This window comes from Aquila chrysaetos, chromosome 20 (assembly GCF_900496995.4).
Source record: "Aquila chrysaetos chrysaetos chromosome 20, bAquChr1.4, whole genome shotgun sequence".
Classification (NCBI taxonomy): Eukaryota; Metazoa; Chordata; class Aves; order Accipitriformes; family Accipitridae; genus Aquila; species Aquila chrysaetos.
The window spans coordinates 2,407,559-2,432,184 of NC_044023.1; the positions used below are offsets into that span (position 1 = coordinate 2,407,559).

Genomic DNA, 24,626 nt, shown 5'->3' on the forward strand with positions numbered 1-24,626 from the left:
GGACTTTCTGCCTTGAGCGCCTTCTGCAAGCCCCGTGGACCAAGCAGAGAGCTTTCTAAGACAGTCTTAATATTTCTGAGCTCTCTGACAACTGCTGTGTCAGCTCACGCTGTCTGACATCATCTGTGTACATCCTGAATGTTAGAAAACAGAAAAAAAAAATAGCAGATCAGAAACTGCATTAACAAATCAACATTACTGTTTCACCGATTAAAAAAACCCCCAAAACTAAATGGGCAAATTGCCAATAGGCAAATTGCAAGAATCTTTGATTCATCATTAAGCCATGATCTGACGCACTTTCAAGTAGGTGTATCAGGCTGCTAGCCAGCAGCAGGAAGAGAAAGCTAAGGCTTTGGGTCATTTCAGGAAAAATCTTGATGAGAAGAACAACTCTATGGAAAAGTTGCATCAATATGGGAGACTAGCAAGTTTTCCACTTTAGCTATGCTTGACATGATGAGACACTGGAGCATCGCAGTGGCAACAGCAGTTCCTAAACTGTGATATTCAGTGCTGGGGGTAAATAATATCAGTTTTCTTGTGTTTTCTTTTAAGGGTTTGCTAATGAGGACAGTGAGAATGAAGGGTTAATGAGGAGGATCAAGGAGAACTAAGAGGAACTGTGATACAAAGAGTAACTGAAAAATTAGAGGATGAGAATACAAAAAAGGATTACACAGGGTACGTTTTTACAACTTCTTGCCAGATCATGCCACAGCAGACCCGAGAAGGCAGAACTCTTCCTGCGTGCATGTAAAGTGGCATCACTTACAGCTGGCAGAACTACTTCAGACTGGCTGTCCAAGTTTCGAATTAGTTGAGCAAATATGAATACCGAATACCATCTATGCCAAGGAAACACGCTTATGTTACATAATGTGTCCAAACCAGTTTTAAATATGCCAGGAATAAAAAAAAAAGATAGAACTTTCTTTATGCAGTGGAGAAAACTCACAATGTTAGCTGCTCTGTTCAAGATCTCTGCTTTACAGTTCTTTTACTCTGCATTTGTTACTTATGAAGAGACCAAGAAGCTGCCTTGTAGAAAATTAATTTTCAAGCAATTTCAGTGTCACACACAATCTATATATTCAATGTATTGGCAGACCAGTGTTCTTGTTCTCTCCAAGTAGAGTTTTGCTGTTGCAGTGTCCTTTGTTCCATGGTAAGACCAATGCTTTCTCTGTTTTTCTTGATTGCGCTCTTTCTTGGCAACAAACAATTAAGCCTGCCAAAACTTAGATAAGTAACAAGGTGAAGTGCGAGGGCAGGAGTTGAGCATTTACCACCTAGCTAAATGAACTTTATTCCCTGGAGGCTGCAGGAGGAAGAGTGGTTTAGTGAGCTGCGTATGGGATGGGCAGTCTGAACACTGTATTCTAATCTGGGCCCTGCTGCTGACTCATCATGTCACCTTTGGGAAATAACTGCCACGATACACTTGTTTTTTCTTCCGTGAAGTGGTCACACTCCGTTGTAGACACTAGTTACCATAGTTACAGATCCTAGAATAGTTAGGATGAACAATTTCTCAATCAGATAAACTGGCAACTCTTCATTTTGTTCTCTGCTACAGGAAGAAAGGGCCAGAAGTGATAGAAAATGAAAAAGTTCAGGCAAGGTAATACAGCTCCTTAGTATCAGAGACCAGATTTATTCCAGCTGCATACCATGAAAGACTAAGGTAAAAACCTGACACCTACTCACCAAAGGCTGGGTGGAAGATGGTGGCCCATATTAATCCTAAACAGAACTGGTAGTTGCAGTTACGTGTATATCAAACGAGCCACCATAACTTGGAAAATCTGACCTGTGAGATTATTGTCAGCAGCGACCTGCTGCCAAGCAGGCTATTCTTATTTATTCCACTAAAGTCAACCTTGCTGACACAAGCCTTTTTTAAAGGCAATCTGCTTTGTGCATGCCTGTCCTGTTACTAGGTTACGAGAGAATGAAATATCTCTGTTTTTTTGTAAATCCATGTTCTTGCTTTTAAAAGTCTGGTCACACAAATCTGTTGTAGAACAGACCTATTTGCATCTTTTATTTCTATTTACTTACTCCTAACCTTTCCCAGCTATTCTTTACATTTTGATGAACTCTTTTTGCCTCGTTTCCCAAGCCCTACCATAAGATAAATAGAGGATTCAGACTATTTGGTTTTGACCAGTGCCAAGGTTTGCACTCTCGGCAGCATGCTGATCATGGCTGCAATTCCTGGCTTGCAGGGACTTGGGATCCAGTTACATTTGCTGGCGTCAAGCAGACTCTACAGACCACTGTGAAATACTGAATCTAAAAATAAAAGAGCGAAAAAGTACAAAACCAAAGAGAGTGGGATTTTAAAATTCCAGGAAAACTGTAGAAAAGTTTGGAAGAGGCACATAAGCAGTCTCAGGGGAAAACACTAACATATTGGGGGAGTTTAAATTAAGCCTACGGGTTTGCCTTTTTTAGCTCTGTCACCCATGTGACACTCAAGAGTTCAGCCTGTGGGTCCAGGTATTTCTGCTAACACAAAGAATGCATTAGAGCCTTTTGGAAAGGCAAATCATACTGACTGTCTCCGCTTCTTGCCTTTGCTTTCCCTAAGAACTGTTAACCCCAGGTGCACTTGGTTTCTGTTTGCGCACATCCTCCCAGCCGGGGCCCAGTCTCAGCCTTTGGACTTCTCCTTCGGATCCAAAACCGCGACTGATGGTGCCAGCGGGCTAGCTGGGTGTGGGAAGAAGTGTCAGGCTCTGGTGAGTCTCGGGGGGACGGGCTGGGGGGAAACACGATTTTCACAGCTTTTGCAGCGCTTTTAATTGTACAGTGACATATGGAAGATTAGTGAATCTGTGAATCCAGGCTAAAGGGTCAGGATTAAATACCTGCTGGACCTGTTCCACAAGGTTACATTAATTAGTTTGAGGTGAGATAGAAAAGCCCAAGTGCTATTTCTAAGGGGCATTCTATGAATCTCATATAAACATAAATTTGGTGGGATTTTCCTCATTTTCTGAGGAAAAATCTGATGATCTTTGAAATTGTCTTTTCCTATTTAAATATTAAACCAGCACAAGAATTACGTTTTACCAAGTACAAAGTTGCATTTTTAAGTGCAACATTTGTTGTGACTGTCCTTTCCTGACCAGCGCGGTTCCATTTTAGGGTTTCAGACTGCCTGTTTTGAATTGTTTGTAAAAATTCTTTCTAGATTTAATCAAGGTCTATTTGCAGGAGACTTTATTTCTGCCTCCTTTTTGATGCTTTGAAATTAAAACCACGATGACTGTGAAACTGAGGTTTAAAAGTAGATGTGTGTTTGCATAACAATGTATTATATATACACAATACTAGAGCTCCATGGCTACCTGTAATTGCAGTGATAGTGTATCTGCAGTGGTAGCTCCTTGGAAGTTTGCATGTAGGTCAGAAGTTTCCAAACGATGATTGAGATTATATGTATTATAGATTGCATTTTCCAAGTATGCCACAGTTTAGTCATGGGACTCATTAGCACTCGTGAGGGCTGCAAAGTTCTGCTCCTTCATACTAAACTGAAAGTTCAGCTCTGTGTACCTGAACCAGCCCTGCTTCATGTTGCTGAGCTATTGCAATGTCTCGTCTTACCTCTTTCTTCAGTTTCTTAATGCATTGCTGCAACAGAGTCTATTGCAGTGGATGAAGCAATAGGACTTAATACCTTGCTTCCTTGGCTTTGTGTGTTATGCAATTTTTAGATGTGCTTTGGTTCTTGATCTTAAGTACAGTAGCTCTCACTGTACATTCTAAAGAAACCTAGAAGGGATCTCCTGACAGTATTAAGTGGATGTTTAAAACTGCAAGGGTATTTTCATTGGGGTTCCTTCTAATACTCTAAGACAAAACCTCTGTTGTCCCAACTGCATGACCTTGAAAGTACTTCACATGTAGCACTTTATGCAAGTTAATTGTTTTTTAATAGTATAGCTAAAATGAAATGTTGTAATAACATATAACAATTTAACAAATATTTTAATCATCCAAATATTTTTAAAACTGTACTGCTAATTTACATTTCTTCATTTCCCTCATTAACTTTGTAGATGAAATTTGGACCTTTAATTTACAGCAGACGAAAAGCTAATGGAACCATCAGACAGGCATTTGAAGCTGTTTCACCGTGTCTCAGGCTGCGTGTGTTCTAAACAAAAAACCACCTAAAATAAATATGCAAAATGCCTGTTACTTATGTATATGAACATGGCAGATTCCTTTATAGTTTTGCAGCACATCAGGTTTGCAACTTAATAGCTGATTAAGTGCACCTTACAGTAAGAGATTCTGAGAGTACAAAGGAACTAAACACATGGCTCTATTATACTACGCAACTCACCAAGTCAGTGATTTAGTGTAACTCAAGGCAGAGTTTGTGTGAGGACTCACAGCTGTTATGAAATAGCCAGAAAGGTAAGGCAGGATCCGAACCCCGTTGAGGCAGGCACTGTACCCATATAGCAGAGGTTCACCTTCCTGCTCTTCGGCCCTGCTTGGCTCCCGTGATACCTCATCTAACTATTGTTTCAGCTATAGAACAAATCCTTTGAAGCCTCTATTTAATAAAGATGAGTGAATAGGCTGAATTTCTCATTAGCACAGAAAACTGTCAAACTCACTGCCCAAGGATTTGGGGTTTACATTTTTTTCCTAGATAGTCTGAAGTTTAATACATTTCAGCTATTTATTTGGAATTCATTTTAAGGAAATAACAGTCACTCATATCCTCTGATAGAAAAAAAATCCCAAGCTTTTTCATGACTGTCCACAGTTGGACAATATCTGGCAGCAGGTCAGAAGTCGCAAGAAAAGCAATAATATCCTCCTTTATCAAAACCTATGTCAGCCAGGACATTCAGCACACAGGAAGGTCTGGAGTTTCTGCTTGACCCTTAAATTCTTCAGCTGCCTCAGAATCATAACTTCTCTTACCTCCCTCAGTCTTGTATGTGTCCAGGTTCTCTCCCTCTGTGTGTCCACATTCTTGTGAAATCCTTCCTCTCACCACTCAGTAAAAATAACTTATTACATGTGTTGTACAAAACCCTACCCTACCTTTTCTTATAACTGAAACAGAGGTCAAGACAAAAGGTAGGGGACATGAAATACCAATTCCTCTTTTCCAAAATGGGGAACTGAGGAAGAGGGTAAGTTGCTCAAGGACACATGGTTTCTACTAGTGGTGAGCTAACCTAAACAGACTCACTGAAGCTCACAGGAAGCTGAGTAGCATAGAGGAAGAGACAAGCAGGCTTTTGTACCAGAAAGATCCAGTGTAACTGTAAGACAGAATGATGTCAAAAAAAACTGATGTTTAGGAGCGGCAGAAAGATACAGTCCTGAAGAAAGGTCAAGATCAGCAAAAAAGAATTGCAGAAACTTGAAAGATGCTTAGCACAGTCCCAGATCTGTTTCAATGTAGTGAGGAAACTAAGTGATAGGAATATCACTTATCATCTTTCTTCATCTTATCTTCTTTCTGATGTACCCTCTAAGTAAAGAGTAAATGTGTTAAGTCTCATGCAAAGTCTGGGCGTTGTGTTCTGCCTTTATCGCATGTCTCTGAAAGCACAAACAGTGATCATGGGGTATGCTCTGGGGAACATGGAAAGTTTCTTGAGAGGTTTGACACAGGTGTTTTAAGTTTCAGGGCTTCAACATTTAAACTCTCTCTCCACCGTAAGAAAGGATAACAGGCACAGCCTTGGCCCCTTGCAGCCCATGTAGAAGCCCATGCTGTTAATTATTTCAGTTTGCTAGGGACCGTAAATGAACAAGTCATTCAGCCTGCAAATAAAACCAGTGGATGTCCAGCAAGGGGAACTTTATCAGTCTACAAGATGTCAACCTTAACCAAAGCAACTAACTCAGCAAATTTGAAGCACTTGCTTGAAAGGCTGGGCACGCTTCAGCTTCAAAGAAATAGCTGGAAAATGCTTAACAGAGTAAAGTTTACTATTTTTCCTTCTTAAGCAATTGATTGTTGCTATTTTATCCATATGAACACACACACAGAGAGTATCACCTTACGGCAGAGACCCAGCATGAAAATTTACAGGCCAAATAATCTGTTGGCAAACTAATAAGCAACAGAAATCAGTATTTTATGTTTGGAAATGTCAAGTGGGCATGGTTATCTATACCACTTGGATGTATAGTGTATATTACGTGTCATGTTCTTGGACAGCTTTAAAATCTAGCTTACTGTCTTTATAGGCTTCATGTAACCCCATCTATTATTCTGTATTTTTCTTTTGGTTCTATGTAGCCATAAATGTTTCACAGAAGTCAGCTAAGTTTTTGTTAACAGAGTTGTCTAATATAACCCAGGTGCCTCCTCCACATGCATTTTCACTATTGTCAGCAGCAGGTGCTAACCAAACTGGCACCGACAATTTAAATGTGTGCGCAGACTGCAATGTGCTACCAAAATTCTTTGGTTATGGGATGGTCATAGAAACATTAGTAATTCAAGATCTGCAGTGCTGAGCAATGTTTATTGACCTGTACACTAACCCTGCTACCTTTACCTGTTGCTGTATTTTAGGCCCACATAACCAGTATAGCAGAGTTCGGACTAGCCCTCCAAAGATCCAGGTCACAACTCACTTTTACTGGTTTCTGAAGTCATTAACTAAGGTAGCAGCAGAGTTCATTTTGTAAGGTCGCCTTTATTTTTTGCCTTAGTTTAAAGAATGATTGCTTGTTGAGCAAGTTGAATGTGTTGCATCTTGAGTATTATTGAGGCTGGACAGTAGCCAGAACAACAACAGAGCAAAACTTCTAGGCAGTTTTCCATATCTACAATAAAACTCAAGTCTCTAGCAAAGTTATCTAAGGAATTCAGGCTGAGAACAACAAATGAAAAAGGAATGACATAGATAGGGCCATGCTATAAGGAAAAAAAGTTGAGCATTTTATGATTTTGGACAAAGCTTCCTGCACAGTTATATCACTGCATTGCTTTTATTCCTCAGAAAAATCTGAGTCAACATACAGCCGCTTCAGCAGCTGCATTCAGATTCTCATTCTCTGGCAACCTGGGCAAATCAAAATGATCTTAGAGAGATAGATCAAAAGTTATTAACCACCCTTACCTATTCATACATGAAATAAACTATGGTCCTCTAGCCAAGGACCAAAATGTTGTGTATACTTCCACCCAGTATTTTAATTATTTGGTGCCTCAGCTATGGTACAATTTGTTGAGTATTGTACCATGATTTGTTAAGAACAAGAAGACCATGCTTATTGTGTTTTGAATGTTAGAGTACATTTCAAGAAAAAAAAAGCTCTATGAGCAGCACAACTAAGGCAGCTTTATTACAGATTTATATGGTCTCATCCATAAAGCACCTTTTCTCCCCACTATAATAAATAAGGATATCTTAACTGTGTTTCTCATTTCAGTGTCACCCCCATAGGGCAAAAGGCTCACATACTGTGGCTAATTCAGCTTTAGATAAATGCTGACTGGCCAGCCTGCTATCATAAACAGTAGAGTGTACAATGGTTGGTTTCTGAGTTCTTTCTTTCCTTCAGCTGGGGAATGAATATGGTTCCTTTTTCTGTCTTCAGTTGCTAACTTCCAAGAAACTTGTAGAAATTTCATTATTTTTTAGACCTTGGCTCATGCATCAAATATGTTTGAAATTTGGAGAAGAGATAGACTGAACCATTACATAAGCTTCCTCTCCTTAGGAAAGCAAGCTAATCAAGATTGTTCCATGAAAAGCCCCACACCCAAATGACTGGAAGTGCATTTTTTTTACAAACATAGACCTATGCCAAACAACAGCCCTCAGAACCCCTGTGCCCAGTGTCCTTTTTCTTGGCAGTGATACATGCTTGTGTTTGACAATGAAGCATATATTGTTTGTCATCTGCTTTGAAGGAGTTTACAAGTTAATAGTAATGTCAAGTTGTATTCCCAACTTCAGTTCAGTTGAAACCAAGTCATTAAGAGATTACCAATAATCAGGCTGTAGGAGAAAGAATAACAAAATGGAAATGTAGTAAGATTTTTTTTCCAGAATGTTAGGTTACCGTACTTTTTCCCTTTAAGCTCCAAAGCTATACTATATTTAATTTCATTGGCAGATATCCCATACTTCTTCAAAATCTGAAACAAAAAGATTGGGATGAGTATTCTGGGCATTCATAGTACGTTAGATTAATATTGTTGGCTATCTACTCTGCATACCACAATGAGGTTAGCACTCCCTCATCTGCTAGCTAGTCTGGATTCTGTTGTTGTAGTTGGTGTGGTTGCTACCTACTTCATTGTTGAAGCCCAAATGCTATCTTTTTTCTGTTCCTATAGTATGGATTGTGCTGTGTGCAGTGCAGGGGTGCTCTGTGCTCCTTCTAGTACCTCCATCTAGGTAGAGGAACATGAGAATATTGACTGCACTTTTTCTCCTAAGCACAAAGATACTATATCACTCCTTCTGGGAAAGCCAAATGAGGGTAGTGGTGCCATACCTATAAACAAGAGCAGCAGCTGCATGCAAAGCCAAAGGATGGACCAGCGTTTGCAAGAAAATGAACTGTGTTCCCTTTGCCAGTGAACTGATCCTTGCACAAAGGATTTACGCAGTTCTCCCACAAAAGATGTGTTTGATTTTACTCCATTTTTAATCATCCTGCACTGGAAGTTTAATTCAATACCTGTTCATTTTGATACTCAGAATTATATTAACTTTTACAATCAATTGAATACAAGTACATTCAGTTTGACACTCAAATTTAATATTTGCTCATTTTGATTCCAGAAGGTGTACAGAAGTCGCTGCTTAAAAAATCTCATGTCTGAGGATCCTTAGTTTGTTCCCTCCTTTGAATATTTCCAATGAGGGATCATTCTTTTCCCCTGCCTCAAATTTGGTGAGAATCAGCTTTTGTTACCCTGGAATGTATCCGGTAGCAGTAAGTGTCAGGGGGTTAAGACAGAACCCTTCTTTCTTTGGAGGCAGCAGAGAAAGATGCCAGAACTCTGTCACAAGGTTTTATTCTACTCTATCTTGTACCCTTATTCATTTGCAGTACAAGAAGAAAGCATAAGTAGTTCCATAAAGAATGTGGACTTTTATTGAAATGGAAGAACACATCCCTCTGGTGCCCAAACACTCTGGTATGTGAAATGATTGTTTGGTTAGCGGGGAGAAAAAAAAAATAAAATAAAAGTTTTGGCAAGCCCTGGTTTTGCATGCCCCAAACACCAGATAGACACCTGCACAAATACTGTTTGCATACAAATACAACTGTGTACACAGAAGTCTGGAAAAAAAATCTAAAAGATGAACCACACTATAGAAGCCAAGCCCCAAATCTCTGTCTTTTACAGTATGTTGTTATTGAAATAGTGATAGTTTAAAGTAACTGTATTAAAGGAAAAAATAGGATAAATATTTTTGCTAAATGATGACAGATTCACACCCTCTGACACTGGGACTTTACTAGCATTTTTAACTAGCTGACTGAATATTATGCACAGGTATTTTTAGCTGTACCTGTAGGTTGTGTTTGCTTTTGTAAAATGTCTACGCACATACCTGCAATCTTTTAAACTTTCCCACTGTACCACGTGCCAATCAAAGCAGCATCATACACATAAAGAATCATCTCATAGAGATCCTTGCCAACAAGCTATCTGAAACAGATGATTCTGCTTTATAATATCCACAAGATTGACAATGTCCTTTTCTCTTTCTAAAAACGGGGAACCTGTACAGGGACAATGCAGGACTTTAGTTGTTCCTAAGCAGAGGTCACAAACATGTCAACTAGTGTTGAAAGCTCTTCCAAGCCTGGCATGTTATGTCAGAGGCTGTTACTGAACCACAGCCTGCTTCCCACTGTTCACGTGTGCTGGATCATTTATAATACAAGTGTGAACTGCAATGGAGAAAAATTGCTTGAACTAAAACCATGAATTTATGGATACCTGGACAATATTTTCTTAAGCTAAACTGAAATTAAGTCTTCCCAACCACCATCTTATTTTTTTGCACTTTTACTTGAGTTACTTCTTATCATATACATGGGAATAATTTTTCTATTTTTACTAGGAAACTAGAATTTAATCTGTTTGTCTACCAATTCACTGGTACCTAAAAAAGCTGGCTAAAACTGAGTATCTTTCCCCAGTTTTCATATGGAAAATTATTCAACCTTTTTTGTTAGGAAATCTGTAGTGGATTTGAAATGAACCTCGTAGTTATGAGAACTAAATGACAAGAAACAGTTGTGAAAACAGAAGCTTGAAACTTCAGGCAGAGAAAGCAGTGCTGCTATCTAGAGTAAAGGCTATCCCAGACTTTCTATTATAAATCCTGTAGTTTCTGTGCCTTCCAAAAGCCAAACTTCAAGTACTTGGGATTATTTATTTTTCTAGTGTCTAGCTCAGACTTTTTAAAAAAATATATACTTAAAGATATAAGTGAAAGTAGTTGATCTCTTGATGAGAACCACAGTTAGGAAGGTGAATGTTTTACCAGAAATATAAAAGAAAAAATTCATGAAGTTTACCTGTGTGCTGAAATGGCTTCATGCTTCAGAGCAAGACAATGACATTGGCAGACATTGTCTTAGCATGTTTTACAACATTCATTCTGCATTGTCTAGATTGTGCGCGTGAGTTCTGAATCTAGTTTCTTCACTGCAGGATTTTGCATTTGGCTGACCTGCAATGTGTTATTTTTAATTTGAATCTGCATGGATATACACCTGCATTAGTAAGTGGAGACTTGCTAGTAGTACAAAAAAACGATTGTCCAGAAGCAGAACAATGCTATACCGTGGCATACACAGGGCCTATCTGATGACTGACTACAAATAAAAGGAAATGGTTTACTGGGGAAAGGCTGTGTATTTCTAGTACCATATTATCTTGCCCAGTGGACCAGACACGTAACATTTTAGCAAAACATTTCATCTCCCCACAAGAGAATGAATTTACTTTCTTTCTACCCAAAGCTCATGTATATTGAGTGAAAAGACTGGTTTGTCTTTGTCCTATACTATTCTCAGGATTCTTGCCTACTTTCCCACATGTGGAACAAGGCAGAGGCCACAATGAAAGAATGGGCATAATAAAAAAAACAGAAAGAAAGACAGCAACCTCTTTGCCTCCCCTCTATGCTCTTGCAGAAAGGAGAAGTCCATGAACTTGCTGCACTGGAGAACATAGATCTTCAACAGAAGAAACAGCTGAAGAAAAAGTACTATACTGGTCACAGTGGTTCCACTCCTTGAGAATCTGCATGTTTACCCTCTAAGTGAGAGGGCAGACTTTTGTCCACTGACGGACAAGTAGGCCGCCCAGCAACCACTGTCTTAATCTGGAGAAAAAAGACAGCTGGTGAGGACAGTAAGTCTCTTATCTTCCATTCAGCATGCCAGCAGGAAGAAGAGGCTATAGGAACAGCTGAAGGAACAGAAGGCAGGACATATTCAGTGTTTCTCAAAATGAGGAAAAGGGAAGAAAAGTTAGTATTTTAGTTCAAGCCCTTTTTTTTGCTGCTGTAGACCCATTATCACTGCATGCTAATTTGCATTTAATACTGCAGCTTCCTCCCCACTTTTACATATGCATTGACTTTTAACAGCTAGACATATTAATAGCAGAATCTTTTCAAATTGTGACAGTGGAAGATACTTTATTGTAATGCATTTGCCTAAGTGCAAAGTGCCAAATGCAAAGTAACAAGAATAACCCTGATTTTGCAAAATGAGGAAGAAAAAGTGGGTCAAGCTTAAGTGTACTCATTGCTGATATGCTGAATTGCTAAGCACCTGAAGCTACTGGGTAGCAGCAGCAATTGCAATTGCTCGTTGGGGTTCTTCTTGCCTTATTAAATCAAGTCAATACTTGCTCAATGATCAGAATCTCTCTCAGCTTCAATCTTGTGTTGGAGCTCAGGGGAGGAGACTTGCATGCAGGCTTCACTATTCTTCTTATAAGAACTAATAAACAGTATAAAAATGGAAGCATGAGCGATCTGTCTTGCCTGGGGATATTATTGAAACCTGGTTACATGTAGATTCATTCTTATTTGGTGATGGCAACTCCCAGTCCAAAGTCACCTGTAGCAGATGAGGAATTCCTTGGGTGTATCAGATACTTCATTTACCTTTGGGCAGATACCAAGAAAAATTACAGGTTAGTTAGCTAGTTCAAAAGGGAAAAAAATGCATTGCAATTAGAGAGCCCATTATAAGCAGGAGACTAATACCTGCCAAGCTGCATTCTGGGATGTTGGGATCTGTTCCCAATGCCATCAGATGACATGCAGAAGAAGATGCAGTAAGTACAAGGCTTTGATTTTGAAATTATATACATAAATATATATAAACATATATTATTTTTTTTATCTGAGGGAAGATTGTAATCACTATTTAATCAAAGATAATGTTTTCAAGGTGCAGAAGCAGCTCTGGTCTTCTTCAGATTATATATTAGAGCTGGCTATACATTTATAAATCTTGTTTTGTTATGAGCAAGGGTTTCAAATTGTGTATATGGTTTTACTTTGAACAGTATATCATATATTGCTCACTAAGTACAAAAATATATGGTTACTATCCTGAGAGAGCTAAGCACTTAATGTATGATAAATTGGTACTATGGTAATTGTGAAAAGCATTACTAAGTTTGCACATGGACTGGAGACGGCTCTAATTCTTTGTTTCCACAAGGTGCATAAGAGACCCTTGTGACAGTTTTGTGTCCTTTTTGAATGTATTTTGAACGTATTCAGCTCATACATTAAATAAATACTGTTTAGAAATACTTTATAAGTATGCAGATCTTGAAGCCTATGTGGCAATAGTGACTCGAGCAACCAGAACTTGGGAATTTACACAATCCCTGCAGTTAGTTTACAAACTAGTGGATGTGCAGCCTAACTGGCTATTTTACCTTCCTCTGCTCAGATTAACTCCTTCCCATCAAAGTTTCCACCCCTATACTGTGAATAGTAGGTGATGCTTTGGGAGTGTATGGGTATGTAGAAGACAGGATTCTTGCAGCAATTTTATTCCTGAGAAAATACTACTAGATTCCATTACAGAAGTCAATGACCCTATGCACTGAGATTAAAAAAAAAAATACAGATTTGATAATCATTCCTTTCTCCTAATGTAATTGAAGGAACCTGTATCTGAAAGACTAGTAAGAATAATCAAATTAATGATATGCTACTCTATTATTATTTTTAGATTTACACAAGATCAAATATGTCTAGAACCCAGAATAGTGTAGTTTTGTGTATGTGAGTGAATGCAAGGGAAATCACTTCCCTATCACTTTTCTATTCTATCAATAAAAATCTTTCTCTGAGCACATTCTAATACACAGATCTCTGAGATCCCATTAGGATAGTTAAAAGTATCCTGCTCCTATGTTGTCTTTCACATTGCTGCTACTTTCTATTGTACAGAAGGAAATAGTAGCCAAGGGATGTAAGAGAGCAACTGAACCAGATGTGACTTGAACATCTATTGTAGAAAGTGGCTGCAATGTAAAGGAACCATTTCCTCTGGCTACAAAAGTGAGGGATGATAATAGCTACCTTTTTGCAGATAGGCAGCCCTCAATTTCAAAATCAAGTTTATAGTATCCTGTCTTGCTGATTAATGACATATCCATCCACCAGAATGAAGCTGTGAGAACTAGCTTAGTGTAGTGCTGTGAAAAACAAACCAAAACCTGCTTCAATTCCACCTAACCCACCTACCTCAGTCTCCCTGCCAGCTTCCTGGATTTAATTGTTCTCTCCGATCGTGCAAGTGAGTGCCTCCCACAAAGTGTTTTCCAGCACCTTTCTGAATCTGGTTTCTTTCATGGGTTTTGCATTTGGATTCCTTCACATATTGCCAGAAGTTCATAGTCCTTTCCTCAAAGTCTCAAAACCCAAAATAAATGCTTTGCCTACCTTTTTCTGGTTCTTTCTTTGACCCAATTCTCCTTACAGACACAAAGCTGAAAGAATGCCATGACAGCCTAATTTCCTTCAGCAGTATGCAAGCAATTAATATTGTTTAAAGAGCTAATGAATCTGTGAATTTCTAACTCATGTGAGCATATGCTACTTCCATTCAAAGTTTATTTGCTATCAAGGGCTTGTGGAAAATTTGTTATTTCACCAAAGAATTACTCAAATTCGTGAGTGCAGGCTAATGAAGAATGGTTACATAAACCAGAGCCAAGTTTTACACATTTAGGTCTTAATCAGAAGCTTGTGCAATATTGTTTATATAATTGTCCAGATTAAAATTTGGTTGTTATATCACTTAAGTCTAAATAGATGCTAAGGCACATAATAAGCACTCATATTCTGATCAGGATCATTGTAAATGAAAGAGATTACTGACTAAAGTGTCTGTTTATGGACAAAGATACTAGAGACGAACCATGGAGTCAGCAGGCCCATCCTTCTTTGATACAGAATTTGGTGAAATGAATGCTTTGTGCTTGAAGTACGAGTGTAGCCTTCACACTAATACTTCTTATCCAGTGTTTGCCTCTCTTCCTACTTTCCACACCCACCACACCTTTATATTATTATCAATTTATATGAAAAATGTCACTTATGCTATTGCACCCCGCCCCTTTAATTATGACAATCTGCCCCAAGTCCCACCTTTCTGTATCCTGTATCTCCAAATGTGAGTCAATGCATACTCAAAAGAGACATTTTGTCTTCAAGACAGGTTTTTTTATTCTCCTGGTTTCAATTACACACTAAATTAGGAGATTATAAAAAGATATGATCTCATTGCTTAAGTGTCTCCAACTACCAGCAGATTAAAATTATTTTTCTTATTCAACAAGCAAAATGCAGTATTTCACAGCTCTTTTCAACACGGTTGTGGAAATCTTAATGCAATATTGGTAGCTTTTACATCCACGTTGTGCTGCTTTTTAAAAAGGCCAGACGGCAAACTAAAACATACTGGCCATGTTAAAAAAGCTTTAGTGGTCCCTCCTCTATACTATAGTAATAAGACATAGAATACTGAAGTCCATCTTCCACTAGGGGAGGGAAAAATTATTGGGAAACTGGGTATTTAGTGATGCTTGTCTTGTTTAACAGTAACTTTTCTGCAAATGGTGACCAGAGACTATCCAAGAAAAATGTATTTCAGAAATCTTTGTGCCAGTAACTATGCCCAGAGATTGATATATCCAATAAATTCTGTTAGCAGTAACTTCTTGAACAGTTCCTATATCACAAACATCGAACCTCTTCAAATGTTGCACTTGGGTTTCCTACAGAGGGTGTATCAACATTCCCAGTGAAGGTTGTATTAGAGGACTGGTAGGCATATCTTTCTTTAATATTGTTACATGTCTAAAGGTCAATAAAACTGACTGGAGTCATCTTAAGCATAAATATTTATAGTAGCCCCCTGGGAACATGTATATATTAAAGTTGCTTTCTAGGTTGACATCTATAATAACTTACTTTAACTGTTATTTTTACTTGTTCTACCTATACTAAAACTGACATGGATATATTGTGATCACATCTTCTCTTGCAATGTACATGTATTGTAAGTACTCAAATGAAAAAAGACTTATTATGTATCTGGTTTAAAGTAAGCACAAAGATAATTCAAAACATTCAGATTCCCTTCTGCTCATATAATTTAACTGCTTAGAGTCCCATAAATTATCACTTGATGGGCTTAAGATTCTGCTTCAGTGGAGTTTGTTGGGTAATATCAAAAGCAACTGAACAAGTTACGAATGAAATACTGCTTCCAGTCTAACTGCAGCATTCAATACTGAATTGTCCACATAAATTGTAATTGCCTTCTAACAGGATGCAAAAGATGTTTAATCTCTTTCAGAAAAAGTAGAAATTAGTCGTTCACAGATCAAAATCTATTCATATGTAAATATTACTCATCTATAAATTGCAGCTGCTTTCAGAGGCAGTGTTAGATTACTCACCATACCCCGAAAATAACTGCAAACCCGTAGAGAATGCTTATGTATATTTCTTTCAAGTTAATTACTTATGCAAAAATGCATCTGTTAGATGACACTGATGAAGCTCATGATTTTCAAATATTTCCTTGTCCTACACAGTGATTACTCAAAATGTATGTGTTCAGAAAGAGAACTCATCAAGAATCTTTCAACAAAATGCTTTTTTATTGGAAAATGAGACTCAAAGCCAAAAGTTTTGCATGGAAATTAATTTCTCTTGGTGAAGCTTTTGTCAGGAAAGGTTTTGGTGTTCCAAGACAAAGTTTCTGGCTTGGATGAGACATCCTTTCATTCCAACTTATCAAATAATGTAGGCCAATTGCTTGCGACAAAATAAGTTCCAGGGTTTTGCTCCTATTCCTGTGTATTTATAGAAGTAAACCAGTTCCATCAGGAGGGACTGAAAGTCCTATTGTAAACCAGCCACCAGAGCTGGGTTTGGGTATACAACTCAGTTATGGCAGAACCTGAGGGCCTAGCATGTAGATAAGAGACTCTACCCCTAATGTTTGCTTTATTTTATTGACAAGCTTCAAAAATGGTCTTGGCTCTATCCTCTAAAACTTCTTAGGGTGCTTTTCCTAAAACACTTCCACCCCATGATTAAGTACCTTCTAATCCAGAAAGAACTGTTTTGCAGATTCCAAATACAGCTGCAGTGTTATGGGACTCAAGCTAGGAAATATATGTGCAATCATTACAGCTTAAATAAGCCTGGATTCCTTCCTTCAGATAAAAGTAGTAAAAGAAGTAAAACTAACTTTCTTCAGAGCAGAAGCATCCTACTTGAGCCTTTTGTATACAGCACCACAGTAATCCTCATTTTTCAAGGGTTTTCAACTAGCTCTGTCTCCCCTAGCACCATCCCCTTTCATACTAAGTAGAATCTAAAAGACCAGATTCCTCCCTCTCTAGTATGCTTTGTGATGGGAAAACAAATGGATCATGATTCATTTTCTCTTCTCCCCTCATGGTCTAGTCTTGGAGACATCATTAAAATGGAGAGATTGAATCTTTTCTTTTCGGGGAGGGGGCAGGCAGCGCAAAGAATGCAGAAAACCCAAACCCAACATGTATATTGTTTCTGAACTCTTTTCCTTTATCTTAATGACTGAGTTCTGTATCTATGACTTCATGCTACTTTCTGTACTTTGATTACTTAATCTTCAGCTAGCACTCTTTATACTAGCTATGCATAAGCTCTCAGTGTTGAATAGCTGGAGAGTATCTTCAACTATGAACTTGGTGCTGGTATTGCAGAATTAACCTGAAAAAGCACAGGCTGGATCCCAAAATACCTCAAGGAAGAAAACTTCCACAACAGCAACAACAAAACCAAGAAAAGCATATGGAGACTGTGTGTGTATATCTATTTATTTGATTATCCCAAGCACTCTGAACTTGAGTCTGTAATGTTGCAGGATCTCCTAAATGTATAGAATGCAATTTGCCTTTGGGGTGCAGGAACTTTTGAAACTGCCTCATAATAAAGGCTTCCAGTAATGCCTCACATTCTGTTCCACCATCCTATCTGCTTACATCAGTTAGTGATCCACCTGATGACAACATCCCTCATCAATACTTATGGTAGTCAGCTTTCACTTAATCATGGTTTTGATGCCCTTATTTACATGTTGCCCTTATTTACATTTCTGTTCCTTGTGGGTTGCAGTGTGCACCTGCTTTTACCACAGGCTTGAGATGGCTTCTAGACTGGAGTCCTCCAGTCAAATAGAGGAAACCCCAAGAGTTCTGCAGTCCACCTCCACACTGAGAGGGAGAGTAAAGCCCAACTGACCCATTGTTTGCAGGAATAGTAGGGAGAAGGGACGAGGGCTGGCCTGGACTTCTGGGCACTTTCTGCTTATGCTCTTCCTATGAGGGCTGTATTAATGATTCTGTTTCCCATTTAACCTCAGCTGAAAAAAATTATATTGGGTACTGAAGGAGAGAAAGAAAGGTCCATCAGCCTTGTGAAGTATGACCTAGATGCTCTAGCCCAGAAGATGGGAGTAGCAGATAGTCAAAGGAGATTTCCACAGACAGGGCTGAAAATGATGTGAGAGCTGGAGCTGCTGGATTTCCAAAAGACTGGCCGGATCACAGGACAGAATCATTCTGCTCTTGGTAGAATCATGAGAATTAACAACGCTGTACTGTCAAAGTTCAAAGGAATTGGTCAGGGACGATAGTCTGTTCCTCAAGCCAGACCAAGATTATATCATGGATGAGCCATACCACTAATGATATGTGGAAGAATTTCCCTTTGCAGGATAAAACACTGAGGAGTTGTTGTATGACTGGCTTCAGGAGATCAGAGCTTCATGCAAACAAAAACTTGTATGTAGCTCTTGATTTTAAACTTCCCACTGGAAGTCTTCATACATTTTCAAAAAAGATTTGTAAGCAATACTACTTGCTATTCTCCAGAACGCCTGGAATGTTATATCTCAGCAGTGTTTCATTGTCCTCCCCACTACAGATTAGATGAGTCAAAGTAAGAGGAAAAACTGCATGTCACAGGTCAGCTTGGAAACAAAGTGGTCATCACCTATATTCTTTAGGGAACTTGCTGATTTGTGACGACATTTGCATTTGATACTTCTCAGACACAATTTTTGACCAAATAGCCTCTATAAAATAATGTCAGAGGGGCAATTAAGGATCTCCAACTACTGCAACATGAGCTGAGTGTTAATTTTCTTCCTTCTTTTACAGGCCACGAGGAAAACAGGGCTGCTAGCCAGAAAAGTGCAATGTTCATAATATTATAATGTCATCTCAGTATGCTGAGAAGTGAGTAACTCTTAATTTTGATTCTGTTTATGTTTTGGACAGCAAAAGCAGACTGTTTATGCTGCAAGCATACTAGTGAAACTCTTCCTAGGTAGACATACAAGATTTTACAGATGTCTGGAACAAATGTACAAATGCTATGAGTGCATGAATGCAAAAAAAAAATTAAATTTAAATCAGAACCAGTTTTTCCTAGTGGAAAAGGATATGCATGTATATGCTTTTGGAGAGCATGCCCTTCTATGATGAGTTTCTCTACTGGTTGCTGAGAGTCTTTTTCCCTCTTCATTCCCCTTTCATAGCAAAGAAGGGAGGCAGATGCCTCAGATGAAGGAGTATGTTATTTGCAGGTGGGACATTCTCTTACAGGTGTGAAGTTTACTGTGCATGGACACCTACATGGCCCAGTAACATCAGTGAGGCTTATTCCTGCCTGACTTCCACAGTTCACTTTGCCTCTCATCCACCATAAGTGGAATAACACTTATATAGCCGATTCATGGCTGAAGTGGGAACTTTATGTAGTAAATAGTTCTGTTATGTAGCAAATAGTTCTATTTTCTATTTGAGTATGCTCTTTAATCCTTCTTCCTGTTCAAAATTTTAAAGCGGGTTTTTGTTGTTTTCCAGTGTCTCACTCTTCATTAATACAGTTTGTTGGTTGTTTTTTTTTTTTTTTTTTTTTTTTTAGCTTTCCAGTATTAGTAAGCATTAGAGATATTTTTCTTGTCGATATTATAGTTATGTCCAATGCTAACAGGAAGTCTGGCTTATGAATGAGTATGTCCCTCACATAACCAATGTTGATGCCTCATACACAGTTGAAAGTGTTGAAAGAACAAGGGATGCATGCCTGTTTCCATTTCAAGGATAGAAAAATGAGGCATCAGGAGGCTATGGACCCTTACTGAACAAAACATTTTCCAAACACATTCCAAAATAGTAGAACTGAGTCCTCATTACATTAATACCTAGGAGTCTTGTGATGTTTAGCCTATCTTTGCTTCATCTTTCCTCACTGAGGTATGGAAGTGTAGAGAACAAAGAACAAGACTGAAAATTGGAGACTAAAACTGTCTCTAATGTCTCACAGAGACAACCTGAGATTGCCTTTGCAGCATGACCTACCTTCCAGAGGCTTCGAACCTCTTGGTACTGCTTTGGGCGTAGCTGGAGCATATTCTGGTAAACATGCAGTGGGTTAGCAGCCTGCAGAAGGGCTGCAGGTATGGGTGCTCAGATGAGTTGTGCTTATAGCTGCTCTGGAGATGGCTCTTTCAGAGCCCTTTAGACATAGCCCAAGTACATGAACATGTGCATAACTCACAGCAGAGCTGACTATTTCATCTCAGTCTTTCTAGTTCAGTGTCGCCAAGTCCTGTGACTTCCTTGAGTCATGCGACTCTGGTGAGCACTGGTATTGGTCTTGTGAGGATATGAGAAGTTCCAGCCCTACTGTGGATTTCAGCCCTCCACAAGACAGAACTCTTCTGAAATGCTGCTTTCCTTCTTTCTGTACCAGTGGCAACAGTAAGGCTAGGACATGAAGCAGAACTAAACCCCTGTTAGAGAGAAGAGTAAAATGTGGGGGTGTGAAAAAGCTCTTGGATTCGAGGTCAAGTAAACTTGAGAATGGTGGTAATGATATGATGTATGCTATCCCCTTATCTTTTGGGGATAGCTGAGGGAGTAGAAACAACCAACCATCCCCAAGGGACAAATCTAACCCTTAAACAGGATTTTAAAAATTTATTTTGGTGTAATATCACAGTTTTGATTCAATGCTTTTGGAGCTACAAGTGTGGCTAACAAGGGATATTCCCTGTTACTGCCTTGCTACTTCACAATTTTTCCCAACTGATGCACTTTCACTAACAAAATAATTTTGGCATACTTGAAAATCTCTCTCTTGTGTTTAACTTAATCTCAGAGCCAGTAAAGCGTTTAACATCTGCTTAAGTATATTTCGTTTACTTACTTAAGTGACTTGACTAAGTTTCTGGTAGAGTCACAATTTGAGCCCTTCACTGCTTTAAATCCAATACCTTTGTAATTGTTGCTCATTATAATCTAAAATTTGCTCTAATATTGTAAATATTTTTATTGTGCATTTTCTCTTAAAACCACATTATTTCCTTATTAACACCTAGTTCTATGAAGAGAATTAAATGGCACAAAGCATCACACTTGAACATTCAAGTACTCTAGAATAAAAGAAAACTGGAATTAATGGAGCTGGATAATAAGAGTAACTTCAACAACCAGGAACTATGACAGGGTCCAAAGCCAAATGAGCCTGTTGCTGAACTCATCAATGGTGTTATGATGTGGTAGAAAGAGAAGATAACACAATCTATTTATGGGCCAATTTAAATTCAAGATCAATTCTAAAAGATGGACGTGGCAAGTCATGTCCAGCTTATAGCAGGGTCACTTTTTTGCTTTTCTTATTCTTAAAGGAGATTCTAAAACTCTTTTTTTTCTTTTCTGGCCATATTCCATGCTGGAAGGAGCAATGCTCCTCTCATGTGGTTTGAAATATCCAGCCACTTGGCCAATGATCTCATGCACCGGGGCATATGCAATGACACTCTTTGCTTGCATTAGTGTATTAGCACATTGCATACAGCTATTAATTTTCTTTAACCATTCACAGCTCAGCAGTGTGGTGTGTGTTTTCCAATATATTTTAATGGAAATCTTGAAAGTTGTTTTATTTTCTTTCTGGCTTCCTTAGAAATGTTTTAGGATTACATTTTTAATAAGGTCTCTTCAAAATACTTCAGACTTTGGAAAACCTTATCCTGGAGCATATTACTGTAGGAGTGGGACTGCAGGCTGGCAAAACTGAAATGCAATCCACTGCCCTCTGCTGTGTCTCAGATTTTCTGGGTACCTTTATTTACAAGAACATATGGTAGAAAAGCAACAGACCAAAAATCTTTATTCTCATATTTGAGAAGTCATGAACCTCCTTCATGAGGACAGAACCTCATAATGGGGTTCCTTAACACTTGCATATCTATTTCTGTCCTTGAACAGAAGTAATTAAGTTATATGCTATATGATGATGCATTTAATGCAGAGTAACTTTTCCAGAAATGAAGGTCTTATCCATTACTTCTGTGCAGTGCTTTGCACTATTATGCCAAAGTTAGTATAAAATTTTTCTACCATGGGATACTGATGTAAGCATCAAATGCATACAGATGAATGCTGCCCTTGACCTGATTCAGTGCACTAGAGCTAACCTTTTTGTTGGTTTGTGTTTTTCCTAGAGTTGAATATAAATTTTTCAGTTTAAAAAAAGCAAGGATTTATTCCATGTTCACATTACATCATTCCATGTGACTCCTTCTGGGGCTATTTTTGTAGCCTGTGGTCATATCACTTAGTTCCTAGAATCAGGATGATAAATTTTAACACTGAATATTTATTTAGTTAGCGAACTTCTGTATTTTCTGACTGCAGAGTTCCTCATTTTACTTCTCTCTTGAGCCTGGCTTTTCTGTAAACTGTCTGTTTACTATGTTGGGTGGAGTCTGCTACAGTTTCCAGAATACCTGCATGGGAAAATGTTATTTCTCTTTCTTCTCCCCCCCAACTCTTTTGTTGTTTTTGGGGGGGGGGGGTGTTTGGCAGGGGGTGTTGTTTGTTTGTTTGTTTTTACTTTTGGTGAGCAATCTGCGATGACAATCCTGTGTGCTTTAAACTTGCTTTTTTAAAACATGTTGCATACTTTAATGCTGCTTTGTATTGCCAGGAAAAGTGTTATGTATAAACAAAAACCCTGAGACCACCATCTTAGTATATATTCTACGTATCTTTATTCCAGAAGTTAACACCCCAGATGTTTCTTTAGGATATACCTGTCAAGGATTTTTCAGGTTATTTGCAAAATTTTTGTAAATACAGAACAACTTTTTAACCCCTCAAATTAAACCAGATGGCATTTCTGCTTCACTGTAAAAAATTTTCTAAGTATTTTTATGTCATATTGCTATTTTTTTCCTCCAGTTTCTGGGTGTTGGAGAAACAAATGTGTGTTTATTCTGCTTAATTAAACAAAGGTCAAGCAAGGCAAAACATGCACTCTCCAGAAATTTGTGAGGATTTTGTGAAGTAACAAAGGCATCACTAAATCTGAGCCATAATTTTTGTAAGATTGGCTGCATTTTGTAAAAGTAGAAACTAATTTCAAAACAACTGTATATACACCTTTTTGTTGGGAATTTGCTGTGTAATTCTATCATATTTCATATACTTACTACATATAGTAAAACATCAAGACCTGTATTTTAATATTTCAGAAATACATGTAAGTTGAAATTTGTTAATTCAGTTCACAGTTGTCTCTAAATGTGGTAGTCAAATTGTGAGAAGTCCCGTTACACAAAAGGAAGGCACCTGCTTTGTAAGTTAGTTCTAAAACTCTCCAGTTGTACCCTGTCAATAGGGTACATGTTCTGCTTTAACTGTGGTCTGTACTGAGATAATACAAAACTGAAATCTTGATGTGTAAGAATATCTCAATATTGTTCAACTCTAGCATATCTCATGTAGCTCTAAGTGTTTGGCAGTATACTGAAACTGCAGCATAACTGTTGCCAAGAAGTGAAGATTGTTGTTGTTATACAATAAAAATCTTTGGAGGAAGTTGGATATTGAAACAACAGGTTGCCAGCCTTTGCTCCTCAATTTTGTTCCCCATCTCCCTCATTAACTTACCATGTGCCCTTAGGCAAATCAATCTCTGTTTTCATTTTGAAGTAACAGCTAAAAGGATAAAATGCTTGCAGATGGTTTAGAGTTTAAAGATGCTATTCTAGGGACTCAACATAATCCACTGACAAATAAAAAAATTAAAAAAAAAAAGCTTAAAGGATCTTTCCCTCCAAACCTAAAAAGGATAAACTGCAGAACAAAGAGCACTATTAGCTGCAAGAAGTCATTTGTCAGAAAGTGAAAGTTGTTTCTAAATGAGAATTTAAAAGCTCTTGGCTCTGGTATTTTAAATGTAAAATCATAGTAAGGTGGACACAAAACCCAAAAGGCAACTTACAGAAAGCATAAAACTATGAAAGACTTTCAAATGCACAGAAATAGAAAATTGGCTTCTAATTCAGGAAAACTTTCCATTGATTGCTATAACATGGGAGGTCGTAGTAGGAGGAGAGCACTTTTTTTTTGTTTGTTTACAGCACTCTTCCTAATCATCTATCATTGCATCCATTGTGGTTTGTGAAGTGCTGTGAGAACCTAGGATAGGAAATGCCTACAAACATACAGCAGAGTACCTACTTTCTCAATTTACCTAAATCTTATTCTTTTTAGTCCCTATAAGATGACTATAAAGGCTTGTGAGAGGTACTTGTCTTATAAAAATAACTTCTTTTTTCTGTGTCATCCTTTCATTTTCCTAGCTGAAGAGTCCTAATCTAGTTAGTTGCTTACCATGCAGAAGCTGGTTTATACCTCCAAAAGTCCCTGCTGCCCTTTTCTGTTCCTCTTAATTTTATTAAACATATATTCTGTCACAGGAACAGATCTGCATGCTGTATTCAAAATGTGGGTACATCCTTAATTTATACAATGCAGTAAGTACTCTCTTCTGTTTTCTTCTCAGCTCTCGTCCCAAATTCCTAACATTGTTTCTTGTCTTAACTATCACTGAGCACTGAGCTGGCATTTTTAGGGACCTATTCACAGTAAATCCCACATCTCTCTATCTGGTTGACAAGAGCAAAACCAGAACCCCTTACTGTTTACATGTGATGTAGGCTGTCTTCTCCCAGACTGCTGCTTT

At 38.2% G+C, this 24,626-nt stretch overlaps 1 protein-coding gene across 5 annotated transcripts in view; it reads left to right on the forward strand.

The window, feature by feature from the left end:
* Positions 1–2,545: 2,545 nt before the first annotated feature.
* RAF1 (Raf-1 proto-oncogene, serine/threonine kinase) overlaps positions 2,546–24,626 on the forward strand; it is an 81,279-nt gene continuing 59,198 nt past the window's right edge. For 4 of the 5 annotated variants that reach the window (XM_030043420.2, XM_030043422.2, XM_030043424.2 and 1 more), the window contains exon 1: positions 18,796–18,820. In XM_030043420.2, coding sequence (XP_029899280.1) covers positions 18,811–18,820 — 10 coding nt within the window. In that variant the 5' untranslated portion in view covers positions 18,796–18,810. Of the gene's footprint in view, positions 2,748–18,742; positions 18,821–24,626 lie in introns of those variants that run through there. The other variant, XM_030043423.2, reaches the window with a different exon arrangement.